The sequence below is a fragment of the Musa acuminata genome, chromosome BXJ2-11 (assembly GCF_036884655.1).
Source record: "Musa acuminata AAA Group cultivar baxijiao chromosome BXJ2-11, Cavendish_Baxijiao_AAA, whole genome shotgun sequence".
In the NCBI taxonomy this organism is placed as follows: Eukaryota; Viridiplantae; Streptophyta; class Magnoliopsida; order Zingiberales; family Musaceae; genus Musa; species Musa acuminata.
The window spans coordinates 23,551,280-23,576,024 of NC_088348.1; the positions used below are offsets into that span (position 1 = coordinate 23,551,280).

The 24,745-nt window shown below is 36.6% G+C and overlaps 2 protein-coding genes across 2 annotated transcripts; one reads left to right on the forward strand and one right to left on the reverse strand.

Moving 5' to 3' along the window:
• Positions 1 to 443: 443 nt before the first annotated feature.
• LOC103971400 (lecithin-cholesterol acyltransferase-like 4) lies at positions 444 to 18,807 on the forward strand. Its single transcript, XM_065131631.1, has 11 exons — positions 444 to 944; positions 2,833 to 2,924; positions 3,077 to 3,195; positions 6,621 to 6,756; positions 6,896 to 6,947; positions 9,468 to 9,568; positions 11,028 to 11,210; positions 11,743 to 11,900; positions 12,665 to 12,719; positions 17,742 to 17,795; positions 18,223 to 18,807. The coding sequence occupies exons 1-11, from the start codon at positions 710 to 712 to the stop codon at positions 18,637 to 18,639; spliced, it is 1,602 nt and encodes a 533-aa protein (XP_064987703.1). The 5' UTR covers positions 444 to 709; the 3' UTR covers positions 18,640 to 18,807.
• A 3,342-nt stretch (positions 18,808 to 22,149) lies between these two features.
• On the reverse strand, positions 22,150 to 23,341 carry LOC135627195 (protein PHLOEM PROTEIN 2-LIKE A9-like). Its single transcript, XM_065133194.1, has 3 exons — positions 23,186 to 23,341; positions 22,998 to 23,095; positions 22,150 to 22,683 (listed from the first exon to the last, which is right to left on the reverse strand). The coding sequence occupies exons 1-3, from the start codon at positions 23,255 to 23,257 to the stop codon at positions 22,302 to 22,304; spliced, it is 552 nt and encodes a 183-aa protein (XP_064989266.1). The 5' UTR covers positions 23,258 to 23,341; the 3' UTR covers positions 22,150 to 22,301.
• Between the last annotated feature and the right edge of the window lie 1,404 nt (positions 23,342 to 24,745).

The window sequence follows — 24,745 nt, forward strand, 5'->3', positions numbered from 1 at the left end:
TTGAATTTTAATTAATTATTTAGATATAATCGGTAATCAGCTTAATTTAACTTTCAAACATCTCTATAATTAAGCATCCTTACATAAAGATTGCGCAAAAGACCATTCATTCATAACATCTATTCATTCTTATTTAGACACTATATTCATTCCGTACGATTATTTCACCGTACGTCCCTCTCTTGGTATCTCCCGACGCATCCTAAACCAATCGTTGGCGTGACCAAAGTTGTCTACGGTCACCTCCCTATCACCCATCTGGCCCCCCTGTTTATCGTTTCCCTTTTCGGTGAAGATACTGAAGGTTCCCGCACCTCTCGGATTAGGACCGTTGTTTAGGGGACCGTATAACGATCTTAATCAACGAGGACTAACCGACGGCCACCGATCCAACGGCTCAGATCAAATCGATAAGTCGATAAATTGATAATCACGCGACCCCTTTCTTCCTTCGCCCTCTCACCGGGAGGGAGAACGAAGCCTTTATTGCTGCAGTCCTTCCTCCCCGTCTCCCCCATCTCTACCCTTTCACGAAACCCTAACATCACCCCCATTTCACAGCCCGGATTTTTGGGAAATCGACTCCGACCTCTTGTTAGCGCTACCAGATCGATCCCCCGTTCTGGATTAGCTCTTCCAGATCGATTGATTTCCTCTTGGGTTCTCGCCCTCCTTTCAGGTTGATCTGGTTCGTCTGGTCTCTCCGCGGATGGCGGTGCTGGAGGACCTGATACGGTCGATTGAGTTGTGCTTGAGGTTGGTCAAGAAGCAGCAGCCGCTCGTGGACCCTAATCTTGATCCCGTGCTGCTGGTTCCCGGGATCGCCGGGTCGATACTGAACGCCGTTGATGATAATGGTAAGGAGGAACGGGTGTGGGTGCGGATTCTTGGTTCCGATCATGAGTTCCGGGCGAAGGTCTGGTCGCAATTTGATCCCGCCACTGGTAAAGTTTTGCTCTCCCCATCTCTCGATTAAGATCGCAACTGTAGTAATCTTATGGTCCGAGAGGTCTTTGTTCTTGTTTTCTTTAAGTTTGATAATTCAAGACATGATTGACAAACCCTAAAATGTATAGAGAACATTACTTTGACGAAGAATAAATACATTAGTAGTTTCGTTTTGGTCAAATTAATTTATGTACTTGGCTTTACCAATCTCCAATTATCCAAATAAAAAGGAGAAGGATAAGCTAGTTGTTTTCATAGTTTTGCCAACTTGTATGTTGCGGAGGACATAAGACCTGTTGCTATACTCTCACTGAAAACTGCTAAATTGATTTTGAAAAAGTGATTTGTTCAGGCAGCTTGGAATGCATTTCTAGAATTATTATTGTTTTCTTGGACACCTATGATATGAAGGGGGAAATTTTCTTTCTCTTACTTCATGTGGTTCAATTCTGAATCTTTTACTCACAGAAAATCTCTTTATTGTGAGTTTGCTATCTGGTTAGGTTGAAAATGTTCTCCTACATGTTAAAAGACCTGGTAGTTGTTTGGTATTTCTTGAATTATTTCTCATGCTAATTTTAGTAAATTGATGACTAGTTCTTCGAGGAACCATGAGAACCAAGCTTGCTTAAAACAATGTGAATAAGTTGAGTATCAAGGAGTCAAGGACTAAGAGTGATGATGGAAAGTAAAATTTGCAGATGTTTTCTATGTTTTATTTGCTTGAATTGAAGTCCAGAAATATAGGCCTTGGTCATGATGCTAGAATCATTGGGAATTTTTCTGTTTTTGAATGCAGTAATTTGAAATAAGAAAGTTCTAAAGTTTCTAAATGCTGGAAAATTATGTTGATCATTTGTTTTTAGTTATCCAATATTTTAATGCAAATAATATGATGGCATATCCATTTTTATTCATCCAATATTTTAGAAAGTGACATTGTTACCTCATCAAGGCACTGTCAAAAACAATAAAAAGTTAAAAGAATATGCACAATGATGTTGCTTGTTTAGTTTCTTTTCTTTTCCGGGTAACAACTACCTTTTTAAATTTCTTTAGTTATCTTGGTACTTCATGCGGCATGACTAAGCCAGTTTGGGAAGACAGTGTGATGTTCTACATGTATTGGAACTTAACATTTTTAGCATCACCAGTCCATGCTGAGCATGATACTAGCAAGTGGTCAAGTTTGGAGGGGAGAGCATATCAAAGAAAGGAAGGGTGATAGGGAGGAGGGAGGGAGGAAACAAGAAAAAAAAAGCTATCAAAAGTTGAAATAAATATATTTTTTAAAAGACATGGGTTCTAGTTGGTAGGCTCACCATCAGGTACCTGTTCTCTTTAATAATTAAAACTGGCTTACAGTTTTTGATCCAAATTGGATGGTGAGCCTCAGTCTGAATCTGATAGTAGGAGGCAATCTGCATGCCACTTTTGAAGCAAGCTGGTAAGTTTCAGATCGTACGGTCCACCCAGTTTGTGGGCTACTACTCTTTACAGGTGCAACTGGAGGAAAAATGCCATGTTCTCTTCCTATTAGTTGTGCTTTACCATATTTTTCTGACTACAGAAGCCATCTATAATGTAGTTGTACAGATTTTGTACAAATTTTGTCTATCTGCAGGTGTTCATCCATGCACATACATTATCTTGCTTGGCATGGTATGATCCAGCTATGATAGACTTTGTTAGGGTGGACCAAGTAATTCTCTGGCTATATGCAGCTTGAATCTTATTCTGGTGTCCTTTGTGGAGCTGAATCAATATCGTTTTAGGCATTACAATGGTTAAAACTTGCAACATAAACACAATCATTTCTAGTTATTACAAGCACATTTTTTTACTGGTGAACTAAGCAATATGTAATTGATTTCCAATGTGCAGGGAAGACAATTTCACTTGATGAAAAATCAAGAATTATGGTTCCTGAAGATAGATATGGACTATATGCAATTGATTGTTTGGACCCAGACATGGTATTTGAGTGTCTCTTCTTTAAGACTTGCAGCTTTTATTTCATAAGCTATAAGCTGAGAATGTGACATCAGCTTCCTTTCTCCTCCCTATATATATATATATATATGTTGTTCTGGTTGTGTAATCAATTTAAATTTTTTATGTATTGTAGATTGTGGGACGGGATGGGGTTTGCTATTATCATGACATGATAGAGCAGATGATAACGTGGGGTTACCAAGAGGGCACAACCCTTTTTGGGTTTGGATATGATTTTCGACAGAGTAATAGGTCAGCCACGCAGAAGTTGCTTTTTAAACAACCCTTCTCAAATATGCTTTTCCATTCACAAGTGACTCAGAAATTGCTTTACAAACAACTTGCCTTAAGTGTGTTTTTCCATTTATATTCTGAAGTTCTCTTGGAACATTCTCGTGAAAATGTATTTGCTGATTTCTATATATCAGACTTGACTTCATATATCTATTGACATATACATACGTAAGTATATGCTTCTGCACCTACATGCATATTTGTATATATATACCTATGTAAAGTATACAAAAGTATATTTGTAAATATAGAAGCACATAGTTACAAACTTATATATGTATGCATAGACATTAGCATATGCATGTATGTATTCATGCATGTCCACATGGAAAGTTAAATGGGAATTTACACTAGGTTACTACATGGTTTAGGTGTTGTTTGCATGTTGTATAATCTTTACTTCTATGATATTCATTATGCAGCAATATAAGACATGGAAACTCTGTAGTTTTTCCTGTATTCACTCGCAATAGATTTTCTTAGTTATTGAATGTATTTGTTTATGGCACCAGTAAAATGAAATAGATAACAATAGTGAGTTTATGTGGATAGCATAATGACTAAGACATTAAATAGTGATCGATCAATATTTGTAGTCTTTAACGAAGAGCTTCTTTTTACAATAAAATTTAAAAAACCTATGCAACACCTTGATTAGTCTTACATCGAAAGTGGGTAAGACAAAAATGAGCTTATAAGCGTCTGATGAGTGTACTACTGTCAATTTCAGCCTAAGCATCTTGGCCAGTGGTTTGGGCCAAACGAAGTTAATAGACTAGTTATCCTATCAGGTCGGATCGTGACAATTGGTATTAAAGCTAACCTAGTGTTGGGCGTGGCGAGGGGCATGGACAAGTCATGGTGTGGAGCCACTATTGGGCTATAACTCATGCACTATGCTAGGGTTTGATCTGGGTTGTACCAGGCTTTGACGAGGACGCTAAATCCTTAAGTTGGATAGTTTGTAACACCTTGATTAATCCCACATCGGAAGTAGACAATAATAAGATTAGCTTATAAGTGTCTGATGGGTGTAGTACTGTCAACTTCAGATAAAGCATTTTGGCTAGTGATTTAGGCCAAACAAAGTTAATAGTTTAATTATCCCATCACGCCACTATTTCACACATCACATGAGGAAAAAAAAAAGATTGAATCTTATGCGAAACATCAATGATAATAGATGACATTAAATGGTGATACAGATGTGGACAATCACATTATATTCACATTATGTTATAGGACTGCTATATCTATTTTCTTTAATTTCTCAAGCAATAGTATTGAATTAGGGGAAATCCAAGACCCAAAGTCGTCAAGTTGTTCCAAATCATTTCAGTGAATAAAATGGGGTTAGAACTATATTGTAATTGAAATAGCAGTTATATGCATGGGGTCAAATATGATCCATGAAGACTGGTATGCCCCACTAACAATCTACCAGTTTGACTGACATATATCATTGCTTCATTTTTTTTTTTACCATCAGCAACTGAAGGATACTGTATCGTGTCCAGGTATTGTACCATCCATAAGCTGACCGAGACTTTGCATTGGCTGTTTCTTAAAACCTTGTTTATTTTGTCTACCATATAATCCACCACAAGCAATTTAGAAAATTATTCACCCATCATGTTGCTGTAGCATCTTCTATGAATGTAATACAATGGCTATACTAAACCATGATAGCAGCTGCTTACCTGAAATATTTTTTTGTGAATATTACTATGATTGAGTAAATTGTTTTGTAAGTGCTCGAGATTATATTTCTTGGTCTTTGCTAGTAGTATGTAATATGCATTTTGTTCTGTGACGAGGGAATAGGGATGCAAAATAGCTCTTCCATCAATCCGAACATAGAGATGGGATTTGAATAACAGTATCATTATTAAATAATGACGAAATCCCTCATCCTTATGTCATGTCGATGTGATAAATAATGGAATAAGGTCTCAAAGAGGCTTAATAGGATCAATTCTTGTTTTAGTCATATCCTTTGAGATTATGATAAACTTAATCTTTTGCTGCATACAACCCTCATATAATGTTTACTGTAAATGCTTGGGTCTTGGTGCCTTTTCTTGTCATAAGTGCATGAAGAAGGTTCATGTCACTTTTGGGCATCCTCAGTATGGGACACAATTTGCTAGGGACCTAGTGAATGAGGAGAATTATGCTTTTGTTTTATAGCTTAATCATCCCTACCTCCCTTGTGTGAAAGGTCATCCACTGATCTTGCTATACTTTATCTAGGTCTTCATCGACGGGGACATCTCGTCGATGAAAGTTGCTTGAAACCTCATTTCCATTAGCAGACATCTTCCCTCCCTCTTAAGTATAGCCCTTTCCATGATTCCTAGTTATGTTCCACTTTTTCCTTGCCTTGGCTAAATTTAGGTTCCTCCTGATGTAAGTTGAACGTTGAAGGTGGTTTTGTTTGGAGGGGTCATCCTAGAGGCAATTCTGGCACACTCCAGATTATGTTCAGATTCAACTCCTTTCTTTCTGATCTTTATGTCAGCTGTCCAAAGAAGACAAAGCATCATGTACCATTTGACTTGCCAAACCTTCCATTCTTCAATTTTTCTGTGCAACACCTTCTCTTAGTTATTGCCCGATATTGGCCATTTTTTCCTCTTGGTTTCAAAATTTTTCCTTTTGTACCATCATTATACGGATGCCTATTTATCTTGCTTCCTCTTATCTTTAGTTTGCAACCTTTACTGTTCTTTTTGGCATGTTCTCATGGTTCTGCTCCACTATCACTTGCTTTAGTCTTTTTCATTCTTGCTTATGTATTCTTCCTTTCTTGCTTCTTGGAACTTGATCAAGATAATGAGGATATGTTTTCTTCATCAGCACAGGTACCCACTAATTGAACAGTGTGTCATATAAGTCAGGATCCTGACTTTCAAATCATAGTCCTGGTTGCAAAGAACATTTTAGTAGAGACTCTTTTGTTTCTTAAGTTCGACCAGGCTGCAGTATACTTATGGTTATTGATAAGAAATTTAATAGTCTTGGAGCATCCTAATCATAAATTTGAAAGGTTGGAAATGCCATGTATAATAACTCCATCCGTGTCATATCTACCAGGAGGCAAAAAAGAATTGTGATTACATAAGTACTGCTCATATTTCTGGGCTCTATGGGCTGTTTCACAAAAAGAAAGTGTTTACCCAATACCAAATATGAGGAAACCCAACTAACTTTAGTTATGGGATGCACTGGAAACAATGAAAATAAATCACTTCACCAGCATGATAGCTTTCCAAGGAAAAAAAATCTGATCTAATAATTGCCATTTTATCTTGGAAATTTGATTTACTTGATTCTACTATGGGGATTATAGCTATTAACATTTTCACATACTTTTCTTTCAGGCTTCAAGAAACTCTAGATAGGTTATCTGCAAAGCTAGAATCGGTATGTGTGTCATCCGGTGGAAAGAAGATGAATATTATAACCCACTCAATGGGAGGGCTGCTTGTGAAGTGTTTCATGTGCCTTCACAGTGATGTAAGAATACTCTTTGCTATTAAGCCAACAGTCCTTGTAATTCTTCTATTGTGCAAATAAGCTTTTTCCCCTTTACTCTTTGTGGCAATTATTTAGAGATTCTATTATTTACAAATTACAATTATGTGACATTTCTTAGATTTTTGAGAAATATGTGAAGAGCTGGATTGCAATTGCTGCACCATTTCAAGGTACAATTCCTTAGCATATTTGTAAATTCTGCTTTACTTTGACTGGGAAAACATAGATGAATTCTGAACTCTGTGGTCTTAGTGCTTACATTAGAAACTAGACTATTTGTGGAAGTTGAAGTGTACCATTTGAGGTTATCTGCGATAAAGGAACTAGTAGTTATTGAGAATGATGACTGTTTTTCTTCTTGAAGTATCTATTTGACCAACTATTTAACCTTTTCTAGTTAGATTTGCTTTATCGTTAATACGTGAGAAGATATCTTTTCTAATTGCTCCTTGTTCATGTTTCCTGTATAAAGGAAAAGTGTAGTTCAGAAAAGACTTCAAACTTGCAAGACAATTTGAGTATTCTGTCATGGCCAAGCACTATATTTTTGTATTTTATTACTTGAATGATTATCTCTACTGCTCATATCTTGAGTTTTTAGTAGCATAGGATTTGAAAGTAAATAATACTTGGTGCTTTCTTCTTGTTGGATGCTTAGATAATTATGTCGCATGCAATGACCCATCCTATACAGGAGATCCTAGTAAAATGGTGAGAGCAAACCTTGGACATCTTCCTCTTTAGATAGTTTAGCAAAGATGCTGGACCCTTTCCTTTACCTCCTTCAGGAAGTTATTACCACATGTTGTGTCATTATTCTTCTTGTGTTTTGGGCCTGTATAAATGAGGCATGGACATGATAAGGCCTGTGAAGAATTTCCCATATTCTGATCTATTATGTTCTAATATAAATTTTGTGGCTGCATTGTTTTTAGTCTGAATTTGCAGCAGAGCAGCTATAAGAAGTGCAAGTATAACCTGATAGGCATGATCCTTAACCTAACAACTACTTTATTGAAAAATGATGTCAAATGCTGGTTGATTCTCGTTGACTCCCTTCAGTGTTATGGATCTCATTGTTGATTTCTTCAAGTTCCTGTCAACGGATTGCCTTGGAAATGACCAGAGTCCTAAGATTTAGCCTTCAGTTAAGAAGTTATTTTAGTACCTTTTCTTGTTGAATTTGCGAGTCCCAAGGCAAACTGAACCTGTAGATGCCTTGACTGAAATAGTGTGAACTTGAACATCAGACTAAATAGAAAGCAAAGAAAATTCTAGTAGTCTTATGTCAAGAGATGAGGAAATAATGATTGTCCATATGAATGATTCGTTGGTAAGATCCTCTCCAAAGCGTTTTCTGGTTGATAAATTACCTAGACCTTGAGAAATGGTAGCTTAACTGCCATATGGACCCCTTCGTGTAGACTAATGCATCCTGAGACGAGCAACATGTGTAGGGTTTGTTCTTTTGGATGTCACACGTTGGAATTTGAAAAGAGGATTTTTGGGTTATATGTTATGCAATATGTATTACAGTATTCCTAGTATGATAGGGATTTAAGTTGAAGAAATTGTGATACCACAATGGTCAGAAAGACATAATGATGGTGCATTTCTGTGTGGATATAACTTGGATGTATGCATCACGGATTGTTGTTAGGGCTTGGAACTGCAAGTTATTGGGTTTTTAGGCTATTTGTATTATAATAATTGCCCTATGCTGGTGATATCTGATGATTTTCTTATGGAATAGATGAGTTAGTGCTTGTAAGTGGCAGAGTATCACTAAGAGTATTGGTGCATTCCTTAATTTTCGTTTGTTTATAATCTGTTGTAGTTCTATTTGAGATGTAAACCAATCATATCCAATATGATTATTGACAAAAGTGGATCTGATTAGATTGGAGACTTTGTGCAAGGAACACAATTTTAAGATCTCATCTATGGTTGGAAAAAGATTGTGTTCATGTATTATCCTTACCTCAAAGGGATATTCAAGATTTTAAGCAAGGGAGGTGCCTCAAAAACGAAGGGATGTGATGTATCCCAAAAACTTGATATGTTCACTGTGAATCATATTTAAACTTTGGGAAACCAGCTATATTTATTGCGTATGATGGTGGCTGCCCTTTTGTCATTAGTCCTAAAATGATCATCTTTTTTCACCGCAAGTGCTGGATAGCTTTTGAGTTCTGTTGCAGTGACATAAAATATCTAATTTAGTCCTTATAATATGGACAAAAGGGTAAATGATTAAAAATTGTTGTGAGTTCAATGAGAACTTCTGTCTGTGGCACTGTTCTAGGTTAAAATAAATTACACTATGCAACCAAAATTATTTAGAGAATATTCTTACTGTGGTTGTTATGATGTCAGAGTGTTATAATGTCTGACATGACAAGAACCCAATGCTCATGTAACTTGCACGATTATCAGATTCTTTGAAAAGAAGCTTTCATCTAGTTGTAAACATAATGTAGCGGACTATCTTATGCTCTTTCAAGAATGAAACTCTAGTAATACAACTCTTTCCAGCATATTTTTCATTTCATCAGAACTATCATGTTACTTGGTTTAAGGAGTTCCTCATGCCTTATTGATCAAGGCACTAACAGCTTTTGTTTAATCGACATCATTGTTGCACAAATTTATGAGTATATTTAGGTATACTTCATTTATTGTATGGACAGGTGCACCTGGATATATAACAACTGGTCTCTTGAATGGTATGTCCTTCGTGGAAGGGTGGGAGGGAAACTTTTTCATCACCAAATGGAGCATGCAACAACTGGTATATTTTCCCACTCCATTTCTTTATTCCTTTAATCATTTAACTCTGCCTCGTCTTTGTTCCTTGGATTAGTTTATCATCATTTATATTTGAATAGTTGATTAGAGGCAACATCTCTCTGGTATGTTCTCTCTGTAATTATGAATTTTTATTGCTTAAAGGACAATTTAGCTTCTCCTTTAATACGTGATTTTTAACGAAACCTTTGGCTAATTAAATCAAATTTGGATGCCAATTGAACCTAAAAGTCAGAATTAAATGCCTAACAGTATGTGCATTCAAAAAAGGCAGTTTGGTCTTTCTTTGCTGGTCATTTAGTTTTACAATGTAGCAGTGAACATTGTGCTGCATCTGTTGGACGATGCAGCCTTGACTGAGTTGTATTATGTTGGCATTATGGTATAAGATTAAAAATCTGTACAAGGATCAGTGTCAATTAATATTAGTTGGATAAAGTTTAAAAACTGATGGTAGAGACTAAGGTTTAAAATATCATCTGAACTGGTTGTTATGGATCGGTATTTAGCAGCTGAAAACTGATCAGTATGTGCAGTGGATGATTTTGTTTTGTCAAGTCTACTGTAGGACTGTTTTGCCCAGTAAGGTCACTGTACCTGGTTTTCACCAGACAAGAAGTATATCGGCACCTATAATTCCTTTTAATCTTTTAACAATTGTGTGTGATTCCTATATTTTGAATCACAATGTCCATACAACCTCTACAGACCATACTGTAGCTGAATTAGGACTCAGTGTGACATCAGAGTAGGACTAAAAATCATCTTATGAAAATAATTGAATTTTGTAACTTATACGTTCATAATTTACAAAATTAAGAATCATAAAAGCATTCTAACCGAGATCATTGATCATGATTCTCTTATTCTTATTGTCAATTAGAACAAAGACAATACCTTCATTGTATACCCTTCAGTTCTGCCGGACTCAGCATTTTATTGGAGAAAGAAATAAAAAGTGTTGTGCAACTATTCTTGGCTTGAGATGCAGCATTTGTGCATATGTATATAAATTTTCACCATAATTCGAGATGCGAAATTGAAATGCATAGAAACAGCACCCGCTGCAAAAGTTCATTTTTTCATTTGCTACTGATAGTGGTTGAATTGCTTTTTGTTTGTAAATTATTATTATTATTATTATCAAATATTGATATAAATGGTCTTTTCACTCTATATCATCTATATGGTCTTCTCCTGTAGTTTTACTTTTAATATTATCTGATCAGTTTTGTTGGGATGTTATTCTTGGTTTTTAGTCTTGATTTTATTATTCATTGTACTTTTCTAGTATATTGTAGGTAGATAATGTATAAATCATTAGGTGTAAGTCTGTATGAATGCAATCATATGTTATGTTATTCTCCTGTACTACAAACTAATTTTAAGTAGATTTGAGAAGTTAGGTTGGATTTTATGAGCTAATGTGCCTTCTGTTTCAGCTTATTGAATGCCCATCCATTTATGAGTTGATGGCCTGTCCCAACTTTTGTTGGGAAGATGTTCCTCTTTTGCAAATGTGGAGACAGAAGCATGATGGTTCTGGAAAATCCAGTATTCTGCTGGAGTCATATGAGCCTCTAGAAGCTATAACTTTGATGAACGAGGCTCTTGCAAAAAATACGGTAAGGCATGACTGATCGCTCAGATTATGATGCAGTACCTGTCAACTAAATTCCTTCACAGCTTTATTGGATGGAGAGAATTGGATTCTCCTGTTTTAATGCAACAAGTGGGAGAAAATTAGAAAGAGGTGAAGAGAACCGGGCACAATTGATTTCTCTTTGAGCCCTTTAAATAAAATTTCTTTCTTTTACCATTACCTAATGAAGAAAAAAATTGAAAAGAATGTGAAATATGAAACCGCCAGAGAGTAAGTTGCAATTAACTCGGTAGAGATTCTCTTCTCTTTGTTAACAAACTGAACCAAACAAGAAAACTTATAATAAGCTTCTAGTTTAATTAAATAACAGATGTTAACTGATTTTATAGAAAGATAAATTTATTTCACAAAGTTATAGATGTAAGAAGAAATTTATAACTTCTAGTCTAGAAAATAATTCTACGATACCATACAAAGTCAGTGACATTTATATGAGTAATTAGGTTCTTTCTTTATTCACTTATAGATTCTGATTTTGACCTTGGGTTTAGCAGGTTGCTTATGGAAGCATGCAGGTTCCTTTACCGTTGAATTTAGAAATTCTGAAATGGGCCAATGAAACTCATGAAATTTTATCTCGTGCTAAGCTTCCGGAAGCAGTAAAATTTTACAATATATATGGGATTCATAATGACACACCACATAGCATCTGGTATGCTCTCTCATATCCTGTTAACATTCCTTGATTTTTCGCATGTTGTTTAGACTTCTTGTTTCAAGTTTTAGGGTTTGTATTTTGGATATACAACTTAACTTTGCCAGCCTAATTGATTGGTTTTTAGATTTTGCTAATTATAATTTCTACTTGTCACAGTCCAACTTGGGAATTGAAATATGTACCATCTAGTTGCATGTACTAGACATAAGATCCTAAACCAAGGGTCTTAGCATGCTCAACAGAGCCCCAGAATTATTCTCTTGTTGTGTTTGAAATTGTTAGACCTGGAATTATTCTCCTGTTTCAGATATTCATCTTGCAATTGAGACTGATTGAGTAACTAATTAAGCTTTGTAAGAAGCAATTTTGAGGAACAAAGGCTTGACATAGGTTATAACCATAACTATTTTCAGAATTGAGCTGAATTTTAAGTGAATATATAATGAGGCTAAATCGAGACTCATCTAAGTAAATATATAATAGTGTTAAGACAAATCATGCTCAATCTTGATTATATATGCATAAAAATCAGTGAAAAAAACAAAATACATATTCTATGTTTCTTTTCTGTAAAACAATATTGAAGTTAGTCTTTTTCTGGATATTATGGCAGATTGGCAGTATATAATAACCATATACTCAATGCTTACAACAATAGTATAAGCTTGCTGCCACAGGAGCTACTTTTATGGGAAATTCTGGAAGTGTGTTTTCTTAACCATCATCTTTAAGTTACTGATATTATGCTCTGCTTGCAGTTATGGGAATCAGGAATCACCAATTTCAGACACAGAGCAACTTGTTTCAGCACAGGTTATTTTCTCTTACGGAATGTTAATTCACAATTTAACCTGAAATCAATAACCATGAGGTTGTCAATAGTTTGTGCAGAGTAACTAATTTTTTTTGCTTCATGAAATTGAGGACAAATGTTTTTAAGTGATAAAAAAAATTTCAACAATGATGCACAATTTTAAATAAGATATGCTGTACAAAATAACTAGAGTATTTTGAAATTAATGAAATTACAACAGGGGTCTATGCAATTAACATGTGGAATTAGATATTGTTGGTAGCAGCTTATGCAAGTTTGGTAGAAAAGAAAATTGAATTTGGAGATGAGATTCTTGGAGTCTACATGAGAGTCTGAGCACAGATATTGTGAACTATGGAGGAAGACTGAGCAAACAGAGGGTATGGGCATCACCATTTTGCCCATGTTGCACAGTGAGCCAACATAGAAGGATTAGATCAATTCAGTGACTAAATCATTACCAGTGAGATTTTTGTATGTTTTGACTGAAAACATAGCCATTTTGTCTAGTTTGGCTGAAACACTTAACTGACTGAAAAGCTTCTCCTGCATGCTGATCCAGTTGCATGGATATTGATGCAGTACGTTGATAATAATAACGTAAATGAATCAAGAGCATTATTTTAATTTCATTAATCATATATGATGTTCGATTATTTCAATCTAGTATTACATAAATTTGTTATATAATCGTTTTGACTGATCACAAGATAATCATTCAAGAACAGTTAAGCTTTTCCCATATTACATCCATGAATGAAGTGCCCTTGATGTATCACTTAGCTATTTCACTAGAACATAAGTACGTATGTCAAAAAGTATTTGATACTATCCAAAAGTATCCTATAATTTTTGTATTTAACAAATATTTGTTGCAAACATGGATATGGCAAGCAATTCAAAGTATCCATGTTTAATAGATTTTGCTTGCATGGCATCTTTTGATAATACGTTTCCTGGCACCCGAATCTAGTCCCACATTGGAAGTGGGAGGATGGATGTGATTGTATATAGGGCTAGATGAGCTTATTGTTGTTAATCGGAGGTTAAGCATTTGCATGGTTTAGGTTCATCAAGTTATGGGTTGGTTTCTCATTGGGTTGGATTATGACAAATAGTATCATATCGGATTTACCCTACTAGGAAATAGCTCTTGATGGTGGGGCTGGAGGTGGCATATCATGAGGTGAACCCGCCACCTTATGAACCATGTAATAATTATAATTTCAAGTTATGAGTTGGACCTTGGGCTTTGACAAGGATGTTAAAGTTATGACATCCCCATCTAGTCCTGCACTGGAAGTTGGAGAATAAGTGTGTGATTGTGTATAGGACTAAATGAACCTACTACTAATTTGAGTTTAAGTATTTTTGGGCCAGTTGTTTAAATTGATCGAATTAATGGGTCAGTTTTCCCTCGGGCCAAGTCGTGACATGTTTAGTCCAAAATTAATGTGTTCATGTAAAGATCTCAACTACTTGTAGAATCTAGGAACTAAAAGTTACAATTTCTGTTTCATCATGAGTTATAGCAACAGAATTTTGAAGATGACCTTGCACTAATAATGATGTTTGTGACTTTACTTTCTTTTGAAAATAAACCAGGCTTAAGAGGATGAGAGTATATCAAGACCCATATAAGGTGTATGTTTAGTTTCAAATGACTTGTGCATGAGAAAGTTCTTGGGTGAGGAATTTGCTAGTCCTTGGTGGTGATTCATATATTATCACCAACTGCAAGTCGAATCGTTTATAAAAAAAGCAAAAACAAAAAAGAAAGTAAAATAGAAAGAAGTCCCTATGTAAATATCTGCTATAATGCTTGCAGCTCGATAAAATAGATGACAGTTATGATACTCACTTCAGCCAATAAATATGTGGCTAAAATCATTTAGACTTGTCCTTCAGCTTCATAGAATATCCTATACTGTAGACACATTTATTAGCTTTAAGGTCCTGTTTTGTGAAACCTTATCTTGGGCTAGCTATATGTGCCTTTCATTCCCTTAAATTTGGACACTCTGTATTATCGTGTGTAAATGTCTTTACAACTCAATGGTTCACTTTAATTCTTAAAATGCTTTCCGACTAACCTTATTTTGAGGTCACTGTTAATGTATACCTCTTAGGAATAACAATCATTGGATCATTAGGTTTTACCCCTTTCACATATCCATTTTATTTCAGCTTTCCTCCCCTTGATATGTTTGTCATTCCTCTGTCAAGTTTGAAACATTTTAGTAGAATATGTTTGTCATGCGCTTGTCAATTTCTTGTAATAAAGATGGTCATCTACGATTCTACATTGTGTTGTATTCTAACAGCATCGTCTGCTGCTATGAATATGCTGCCTTTCTCTACCCTGCTGGTTACTTCACATTCATCTCTTTTAACTTGGATTTCACATAATTAATATGCTGTGCTCATCCTCATGATGCTGATCTTCATCCATCATTATGTGTTCAGCAAATTTGTCCATTCATAGCCATTTACCAATACTTATCCGTGAGGAGTGTCGATGTCCGTGCACCTTGTGTCTCCTCGAACGATGGCATGTCTCAGACCTCTCGTTTCGAGTGGCTCCAGTGTTCACGTGAGTGCTCTTGGATGCAGTGGATAAGAATGTACCATGGGTCTTCGGACTCTTGGCACATGATCGGTTGGCTTTCTTAGTCGCCCTTTGACGGATGACGGCCTTCCCATCGTTGCCCCCCTTTCCCTTGTGGTAATGGGTCGGCATGTTGGGCTTGGCGTTGTAGAGGACGTGCTACCTGGTTGATCCTACCAGTAGTCATATGCTTGTCTCAAAGATTAAGCCATGCATGTGTAAGTATGAACTATTTCAGACTGTGAAACTGCGAATGGCTCATTAAATCAGTTATAGTTTGTTTGATGGTACGTGCTACTCGGATAACCGTAGTAATTCTAGAGCTAATACGTGCAACAAACTCCGACTTCCGGAAGGGATGCATTTATTAGATAAAAGGCTGACGCGGGCTTTGCTCGCTGCTCCGATGATTCATGATAACTCGACGGATCGCACGGCCCTCGTGCCGGCGACGCATCATTCAAATTTCTGCCAACTTTCGATGGTAGGATAGGGGCCTACCATGGTGGTGACGGGTGACGGAGAATTAGGGTTCGATTCCGGAGAGGGAGCCTGAGAAACGGCTACCACATCCAAGCCAACCACCCTTTTACAGTTTCACTCATTTTGACGGGCTTAGGAGACAACCCTTACAGAATTTTCTCTCCTCTCTTGAAAGATCAGAACTTGGAAGAAAAGAGGGAGAAGAACTTTTGGCCTTTACAATACTTTTGAGCTCTAAAAATCACAGAATAAGATCAGGATTTCGGTGTTTTTTTTTGTTGCCCTTTCATTGCTGAAAGGGTGGGGTATTTATAGGCTCCAACCCAATTTAAATTTTGAGCTCAAAACTATCAATTCCCGGAATTCCGGGGTCTAGCGGTTGCACCGCCGAACTGGGGCGGTTGCACCGCCTGGTAGAGCTCGAAGACTAAGCCTCTGGGCGGTGCCACCTCCTGTCAGGGGCGTTGCACCTCCTGCCAGAGCTCGAAGACCGAGCTCAGGTAGTGCCACCGCCTGACTAGGGCGGTTGCACCGCCCAGCCAGAGCTCGGAGACCGAGCTCAGGCGGTTGTACCTCTGTCAGAGGTGGTTGCATCACCCAGCCAACGTCTGCGGCCTTCACCACGTTCTTCGCCAAAAGCTAGAGACGTCTACGGCCTTCGACGTCTTTGCCGAATGTTGCAGACGAGGCAACAAGGAGAAGAGGAGGCATCGTCGTTGAGGCTACATACGCCTTTTTGAAATATTTTTTATATATTGATTTTTTATTTTTTTTAATATATTAATTATATATATATTTAGGCGTACCACTCGATATGCCTTGGCATACCGCTCGATACAACATACCGTACCATACCGAGCAAAGCTCAGTACACTGGTACGATACGAAATTTCAAACCTTGATTTAAATAATAATGCAAAACTTAGAAGTTATCCATGAAGAAACAACACTGCCAGCTGATTGATTTTTAACAAGAGCAAGAAATTATTTTGAAGTGATGGAGACAAGGTGAATTTGTGAGATTTTGAAGTCAAAATAGCAATACAGAAACCCAAACTACACCAGCAACTATATGAATCTCATGATCAAGATGGGATAGAACTTGTTATCCTTGTATATTGGAGTCTGTTTGATTCAAAGAGGAGAAATGTGCTCAGGCAGATGAAAGCAATATAATTGATGCATGCCAAATCAAAGATGTTTCCAGAAAGAAAACATTCATTATATAATTCTTTTGCCAGATAATGAGAGTGCAACTGTAAATCATAACATATGTAAAAGTTAAGCATAAAGTCCATTTACATGATGAGTTACAACAACTGGAACAAATTAAACTTACAATGGCATTGAGTGAGCAAAGCTATAGTATATGTCAACCAGAAGTCCTAAAGCCTTCGACAAAGAACGCAGCGAAGAAGACGGCTACATAATCACAAATGAGGCGATGAAGGAGACCGCCTCTTCCCTTGATCCCCGTGCCTCCAAATCCTCCTCTTTATGACTCTCCTTGCCGTTACCTCTTGGATCGAGATCGTCGAGGGAGGGCGGCGTCGGATTGGGATCGAGAAAGGGCACGAAAACAAGTTCGCGTCGAGGTTTTCCCGATTCTCCCTTTTCTTCTCCCTGTTCTTCGTATGCCCTCTCCTTCTTCTTCCTTCTTTGACGCTTCTCCCTCAGCCTCGCTGCAATCAAGCGTTATATCGAGCGGATTGCCCGCTACCTTGATTTAAACACATCTTACCCATTCATCACATTATTTGAGTATCTGTTCTAACTCATTCGTATCATGTCCATGTGGTTGATCTTTTTAGACACTTTTGAAGTATATGGGTTTTATTTGTTCCTTAAGCTACCTTATTTACAATTTTTGTTATATTACTGCAACTAACAGTATGAAAAATCATTATAAGTCTCATTTTATCATTTGCAGCCTAAGTATATTTGCGTTAATGGTGATGGAACAGTTCCTGCCGAATCAGCAAAGGTATGGCAAGTTGTATTTTTAATAATCATCACAAATTGCATGACTATTTTATTGTGTCATGAAATATGATACAAGCAAATAGCATAAAACATTATACAAACAACGGCAGGATGATTGCAAGGTAGCTTTGGAGACGAAGATATACGATTTTATGCAGGCATAAATGCCCAGTTTCTACTGTAGTTGCATAAATAAACTTATTATACATAATAATTTTATTTTTCTGTGTCATATGAGCACTGAACTTTTGAATGCCATTGTGACATGAATTCCTATTTGTATGCAAAAATCAAGCAAATGCTAGAATGTCAAATTGATGCACTATGCTGAAACCAGATACTGGGACCAGACTTATTTTTGCTTACTATGTGACAATACAGATATGATTATTTGGTAAAATCTGATCATGAGTGCTGCTATCTTGCAGGCCGATGGGCTCAATGCAGCAGCAAGAGTTGGAGTTCCTGCTGATCATCGAGGAATAATATGCGACCGACATGTTTTCAGAATATTGAAGCACTGGCTGAAGGCAGGAGAGCCAGATCCTTTCTACAATGCTCTCAATGATTATGTAATTTTGCCCACAGCATTCGAGATCGAGAGGCATACAGAGAAAAGCATGCAGGTAGCTGCTCTGAAGGAAGAATGGGAGATCATATCAACCGTCGCCGACGAAGATAATAAACCAGCTGATCTTCCACCTATGGTGGGCTCATTATCAGTGTCTTGCGGTAACAATGTGCAATCAATGGAGAAGGTCGAGGCTACTGTTCTTGTGCACCCTCAAAGCAAAGGACAGCATGTTGAAGTCAGAGCAGTCAGTGTAACCATGGATGCATTGTAATATAAAATGCCATGTATATAAAACTTGAGCTAACATTCTAGAACAAACAATGTACAGTGTAAATAGTTACTGTATCGACGCACCTTACCTATCAGATACATGTGCAGGAAGTATACGCCTATTGATCAAAATAAAATCATGTACATAGTAGAAGCCGTTTGATGTTTACATTAGTAATTATTCAGCTATTAATCAAAATCAAACCATAATTTTCTTGAGAATAACTAAAGGAAAAATGTTCTAGAGTGTTAAAATAGGCATTTGTTTTGAAATTTTATGCATGGACGTATTTTGAGTTTAGTGATATCCCTTTCTTGCAGACTTATTTAGATTTTATTTCTTTCATTTTCTAAAATTATCTTTCAATTTGCTTAGTCATAAGTGTCATTAGGTCAAAATGCACTTGCAGGAGGTGTATTATCAAAATCTTGGTTTGGGTCTAATGATTACTCTGATGTGAAAGTTCAGGTCCTCTAGACAGCGAGGTGTTGCTGTCGTTAAGCTTGGAGACTGTTGATGAGCTCTAAACAAATTGTTCATAGACGATGAGGATAGTAGAATCTAGTAATGTAAAATTCTTAGAGCTTGTCGAAATCAAGTGAAAAATCTTGAAGGATTAATTTTGATATCAAGGAGATTCAAGTTAATTTTCTCATATCATCTTCTATTCAAAAGATTTTTGTTCCTCAAATCAATGAGAGTATTGATGAGGGTGAATAACAAAAAATAACATCGAAGAACTCTCACATGATATTGATGTCGCCGTTGATGATTAACAATCATAATTGACAAAAATAACAATCACAATTGACAAATTTGGATTTCAAAGGAAAAGAAAACATGTCATTTCTGATGATTATGTGGTATATCTACAAGAATCAGATTATGATATAAGAATAAAAAGAGATCCCTTATCGTTTTCATAAACCATAGAAAGTAACGATTTTGAAAAATAGCATGATGCAATGGAAGAAGAGTTAAAATCAATGGTCGATGTCTGGGATCTCGTTGAATTGCCCGATAATTGTAAAAGAGTTGGTTGTAAATGGGTCTTTAAGACAAAACGTGACTCAACAGGCAATATCGAACGATATAAAGCCAGACTTGTGGCCAAAGGTTTTTCTCAGAAGAAAGACATTGACTATAATGAGACTTTTTCTCTAGTTTCAAGAAAGGACTCATTAAGAATCGTCATGGTATTAGTAGCTCATTATGATATTGAGTCGCATCAGATGGATGTGAAAACAGCATTTCTGAATGAGGATCTGGATGATGAAATATATATGGAACAACCTGAATGATTCATTGAAAAGGGAAAAAAAAATTGGACTTGTAAACTTAAGAAATCCATTTATGACCTTAAACAAGCTTCCAGACAATGCTATATAAAATTTCATAATATCATTACTTCATTCGGATTTAAGGAAAACACTATTGATCAGTGTATATATCTAAAGGTAAGTGGGAGCAAGTTTATTATATTGGTCTTATATATGGATGATATTTTACTTGCCAGTAGTGATCTTGGTTTATTGCACGAAATCAAGATATTTCTCAATAAGAACTTTAAGATAGTTGATATGAATGAGGCAGCCTATGTTATTGGCATTGAGATATTCAGGGATAGATCTCAAGGATTATTAGGATTGTTTCAGAAAGGATATATTGATCATATCTTGGAGAGATTTAATATGCAGCTTTGCTTAGGTACCTATTACTAGAGGTGAAAAATTCAATCAAAACCAATGCCCAAGAAATGACTTAGAAAAGAATCAAATGAAGAATATTCCTTATGAGTGCACAGTTAGAAGTCTATTATAGGTACCTAAGCAAAGCAATCCAGGAATAAAACATTGGAAAGCTGTAAAGAAAGTAATGAGATATATGCAAGGGATGAAAGATTATATGCTCACATACAGGAGATCAGATCAACTTGAAGTGATAGGATATTCAGATGTTGATTTTGCAAATTGCCTCGACAGTAGGAAGTCCACTTCAGGATTTATATTTATGTTAGTTGGTGGGGCAATTTCTTGGAAAAGTGCAAAGTAATCGCTTATTGCATCATCAACAATGGAAGCTGAATTTGTGGCATGCTTTGAGGCCACAAATCAAGTTTTATGACTGTAAAATTTCATCTCAGGACTTGGTGTGGTCGACTCAATTGCTAGGCCGCTGAAGATATTTTGTGATAACACTGGAGTAGTTTTCTTCTCTAAGAATGACAAGTACTCTAGTGGTTCCAAGCACATTGAGATAAAGTACTTGATGGTTAGAGAAAGTCGAGAAATAGCAAGTGTCAATTGAGAACTTGAGCACCACTATGATGATTGCTGGTCCATTGACAAAAACTTTATAGTGTAAAATATTCAAGGAATATGTTCTTAGAATGGGGCTAGTGAGCAAGTCATAAAGAATATGATAATGCATGTTTATGTGGATGCTATTATTGACATTCTTCTTGCTTAATTAAAGTTATCTGTTTCTGCTATCCTATTTACATTTATGTTTATGCATATTATGGTTGAATGTAATAACAAGATTGTCTTGACAAGACAAATTACAAGGGTCATTATGGACTATATTAGGAAAGACTAACAATGTTGTAGTACATAGAAGAGAGTATAACATTGATGAAATACAACCGTTATGACTCGCATTGATAGTTGGACTTAATATAGTATTATTATGTTTATTGGAGTTATTGCCTTATTGTAAAAAATATGGTCATGTATAAAATACTTTTCAAAATTATTTGGAATCCAATTAGGTAAAATAAATAAATTTTATTTTATTTATTTTGATTTTCAATATCTCTTTTATATCTTACCAATTAATGGGCCAAGTGAGAGAATGTTAGATTTTGTAGTCCTTTTATAATTGGATAAGATAATCTTGATGGGAGGAAATATCTGGAGATTTTATCAAAGGTATTCTTCTCACCGGCAAGTGTTTATGCTTTTGCTCGTCGGTGAATGGTGAATAGGACTTCAGCGTCGCAGCAACACACACTGATCCTTCAGAACAAGGAAACGAATAAGAGCAGTTGCTTTAAGAATAGTAGATTGCTTCGGTCTTCCTTCCAAAGTTGCAGTATATGATTCTTCCGAGGCTAAAAGGGTGGAGTGAATGCGACGGCCCCCCCCCATCTTTGATATCAAGAAAGCATAGAACATGCAAGAAAATTAAGGGTTACCTAAGACTGGTATAGTTTAAAAACATGGATACCGGATACATTTGGATATTGAAGTAGCTAATTGGATTTACGTATGGATACAGTGAATAAACGGGCACAGTTCAACCCATCATCATACACATACTCATGTTACCTCGGATCCCACCAACCAAGTCCGCGTAAACATTATATTATTAATGCAAACGAAGGAGTTATAGTTACGCATCGACGAAAATTTTCATTCATTCGAGGGGCCATAAAGTAAAAAAAATACACACATTGATTACATGATAATTAACCTCAAAAAGGTTAAGTTGTTAGATAATGATCCAGTATATATTAACGTTATTTTTATTTGCAGCAAAGGACATCGTATTCGTCCTGTCATTCACAGTACGCAGCGAGAAATGATTTCATGACACTCGACGAAACCACCCTTATGGAAATCAATGTGAAGTAGGTGTCGGTCAGATCCGATGTATTATCATCACTTAAAATTATCGGGTGGGACCTTGTCGATGATGACTCGAACGATCTCGAGCCCTCCCTTCCATGTACCTCTCCAAATCTCGAACAAGCCGAAGACGACCTGATCTGGTGGGGCAGTAAAGATGAGGACCTGGCTCTGGATATCTGGTATTGGGAGCTCTGTATCAGAGGGAAGCAGGCTGAGATCCGCCTTCTTCCATACAAACTTTCCACTGGCATCCTTGGCCATCAGGTACACCGGGCAGCCGCTCCACCCGAATGCGTCTGCCCTCATCTTCACCATGAACTTCACCTTGTACCTCTCGCCGGCCACCAATCGACTCCCGTCCAGCTTGCCGACTACCTCGAGCCACGATACCTGGAGCAAGGTGATCGAACCCCTGCGGTTCGGTTCTCGTGACAAGATAAGAGAAAAGAGACGGGAAAAAAAGGAGTGACGTAAATTTAATGCAAGAGGTAAATAAGAAAGTTTTATTTCTTTTGTTTTGAAGAGTACATATATTTAAGTTCAATTCTGTAAGTCTTGACGGAGGTTACGCTACTTCTATTAGACTTCAATTCTCTCTCTAATTAAGTTTTTTTTTATTATTATTATTATTAAAACTCCAACAACACACATATTATATTTATGAAAGTCTTGTGTTGTCTCTCCACATTGATGAGAATGAAAGAGGAGAGGGAGGGAGGATCTTACAGTTTGTTTTTGTTGATGCACCAGTAGCGGGGATCGTTGCCCCAAGTGACGTCGAGTGCAACCGGATCAATTTTCGCTCTAGACTTGTCCTCAGATATCTATCAAAGCGGCAAAGAATAATAATCACACACATGATTTAGCTTCTTTGCAGTAGGTAGAAAACACGTATCACGTAAATTGTTGATGACCTCAATGGCTTCTCGTTTGACTTTCTCGTCAGTTAGCTTTTCTTGGGGGTTGTAATGAGGAGATGACTCCATGTTGCGTGTGCGTTTGGGCGAGAGACGGCGAGAGATTTGAGGAAGTTGTAACCCGGAGATGCCTTTAAATAAACAAGGGCTCCGGAAGAAACACTACTCAACCGGCGTCTCTCGTGGGACTCTTGAAGCCGTCCTCCGCTTTTTGAGATGGCTCTCTTTATTCTCTCTTTTCCTTGGGTCAGTTGAGTGCCGAGTGACGCCAAGCATTTTCTTGTTCTTCTTTATCTCTCTCTCTCTAATGTCAGAACGCACACCGCCTAGAGCCATGTCAAAGCTATCTCTACAGTGATATCGATATATCGTTGTAATATATAGTGATATCAATATTATCCAAAAAAAATTATTTGATCTATAAATATACCATTGTAATATCCAAAAACTACAATGATATCGATATGCAAGGACAATTAGACTCATCTTCTTTTATCATCCTATCGTTCACGGAATAACTGTACGATAGAATAAAAACTTAAAAGAAATTGTTGACAGAATAACTATACGATAGAATAGAAACTTAAAGAAATTGAAAATAGATCTATAATCTCAATTTCTAATATTTCATTAGGAGATTCTGATGACATTATGAAATTAGAAGAATCACTTCTATCAATTATCTCTTAAAGAATTTTATCATAAATAAATTTTTTTATTGATTATAATCATAATTCAAATTAATCAAATTTATAATATATATCTTATCTAATTATTAAATAATCTAATATTGAGTTCTGAGTGCTATAAACTGTACGTGGCTTGCACCTCCAACTTTGTTGCAGAAGGACGAAGGGTTTTTTCTTTACGAAGTAACAGCCATTAGATTCATAGGAAGTTTGTGTTGTCTCGTCTTCGTAGCTTCATAGTGTTTTGTTTCATGAAGAATATGAGATTGCAATTCCTTTCAACCGAGAAGTAGAGTTTATATATATATATATATATATATATATATATAGGGAGAGGAGAATAGGAGAGGCAATCAAAGACTATAGCTTATGAGGCTCTAAATCCCTTCTATTTATAGAGGCTTCCTATCAAAACCTAATGGATCATCCCCTAGTGGGTATTCGATCTGCATCCAATTACCCAAGCCATTTAGATTAGTGAATTTCTATCCAATAATCTCTTATAGGCTCTTATTGGATCTCGTCTATGGGATCCAATAATTTAGGGGCTTATTGGATATCCAATAAGACATGAGCTCTGACGGATATCTCATATCCGAACCTCTACTCATCGCAATGTCTACCATATGTGTGTGACCCTCTAGGCCCAATATCAAGCTGGCCGTGAGTCATACATGTCAGAACTCCTTCTAACTTAGTGAATTATTATCTCTGTAATAATTCACTCGACTCATCGACTATGGACGTACTAGGCCACTACGCCGTAGTCCCCAAACGATACAAGAGAATATAATCCATTGGACCTGTCTGTCCTTAGTTACCATGCACCTATAGTCCCTCATCCATCTAATATCCCAGAGACCGTATA

Excerpts from the sequence above, each read along its gene's own strand:
- LOC103971400 (XM_065131631.1), top strand. The coding sequence starts at position 710 with ATGGCGGTGCTGGAGGACCTGATACGGTCGATTGAGTTGTGCTTGAGG. Across the intron at positions 2,925-3,076 it reads ATTGTTTGGACCCAGACATG|ATTGTGGGACGGGATGGGGT; the intron begins GTATTTGAGTGT and ends TATGTATTGTAG. Across the intron at positions 6,757-6,895 it reads TCATGTGCCTTCACAGTGAT|ATTTTTGAGAAATATGTGAA; the intron begins GTAAGAATACTC and ends GACATTTCTTAG.
- LOC135627195 (XM_065133194.1), bottom strand. The coding sequence starts at position 23,257 with ATGGAGTCATCTCCTCATTACAACCCCCAAGAAAAGCTAACTGACGAG. Across the intron at positions 23,096-23,185 it reads TCAAACGAGAAGCCATTGAG|ATATCTGAGGACAAGTCTAG; the intron begins GTCATCAACAAT and ends CCGCTTTGATAG. Across the intron at positions 22,684-22,997 it reads TGCATCAACAAAAACAAACT|GGGTTCGATCACCTTGCTCC; the intron begins GTAAGATCCTCC and ends ACCGAACCGCAG.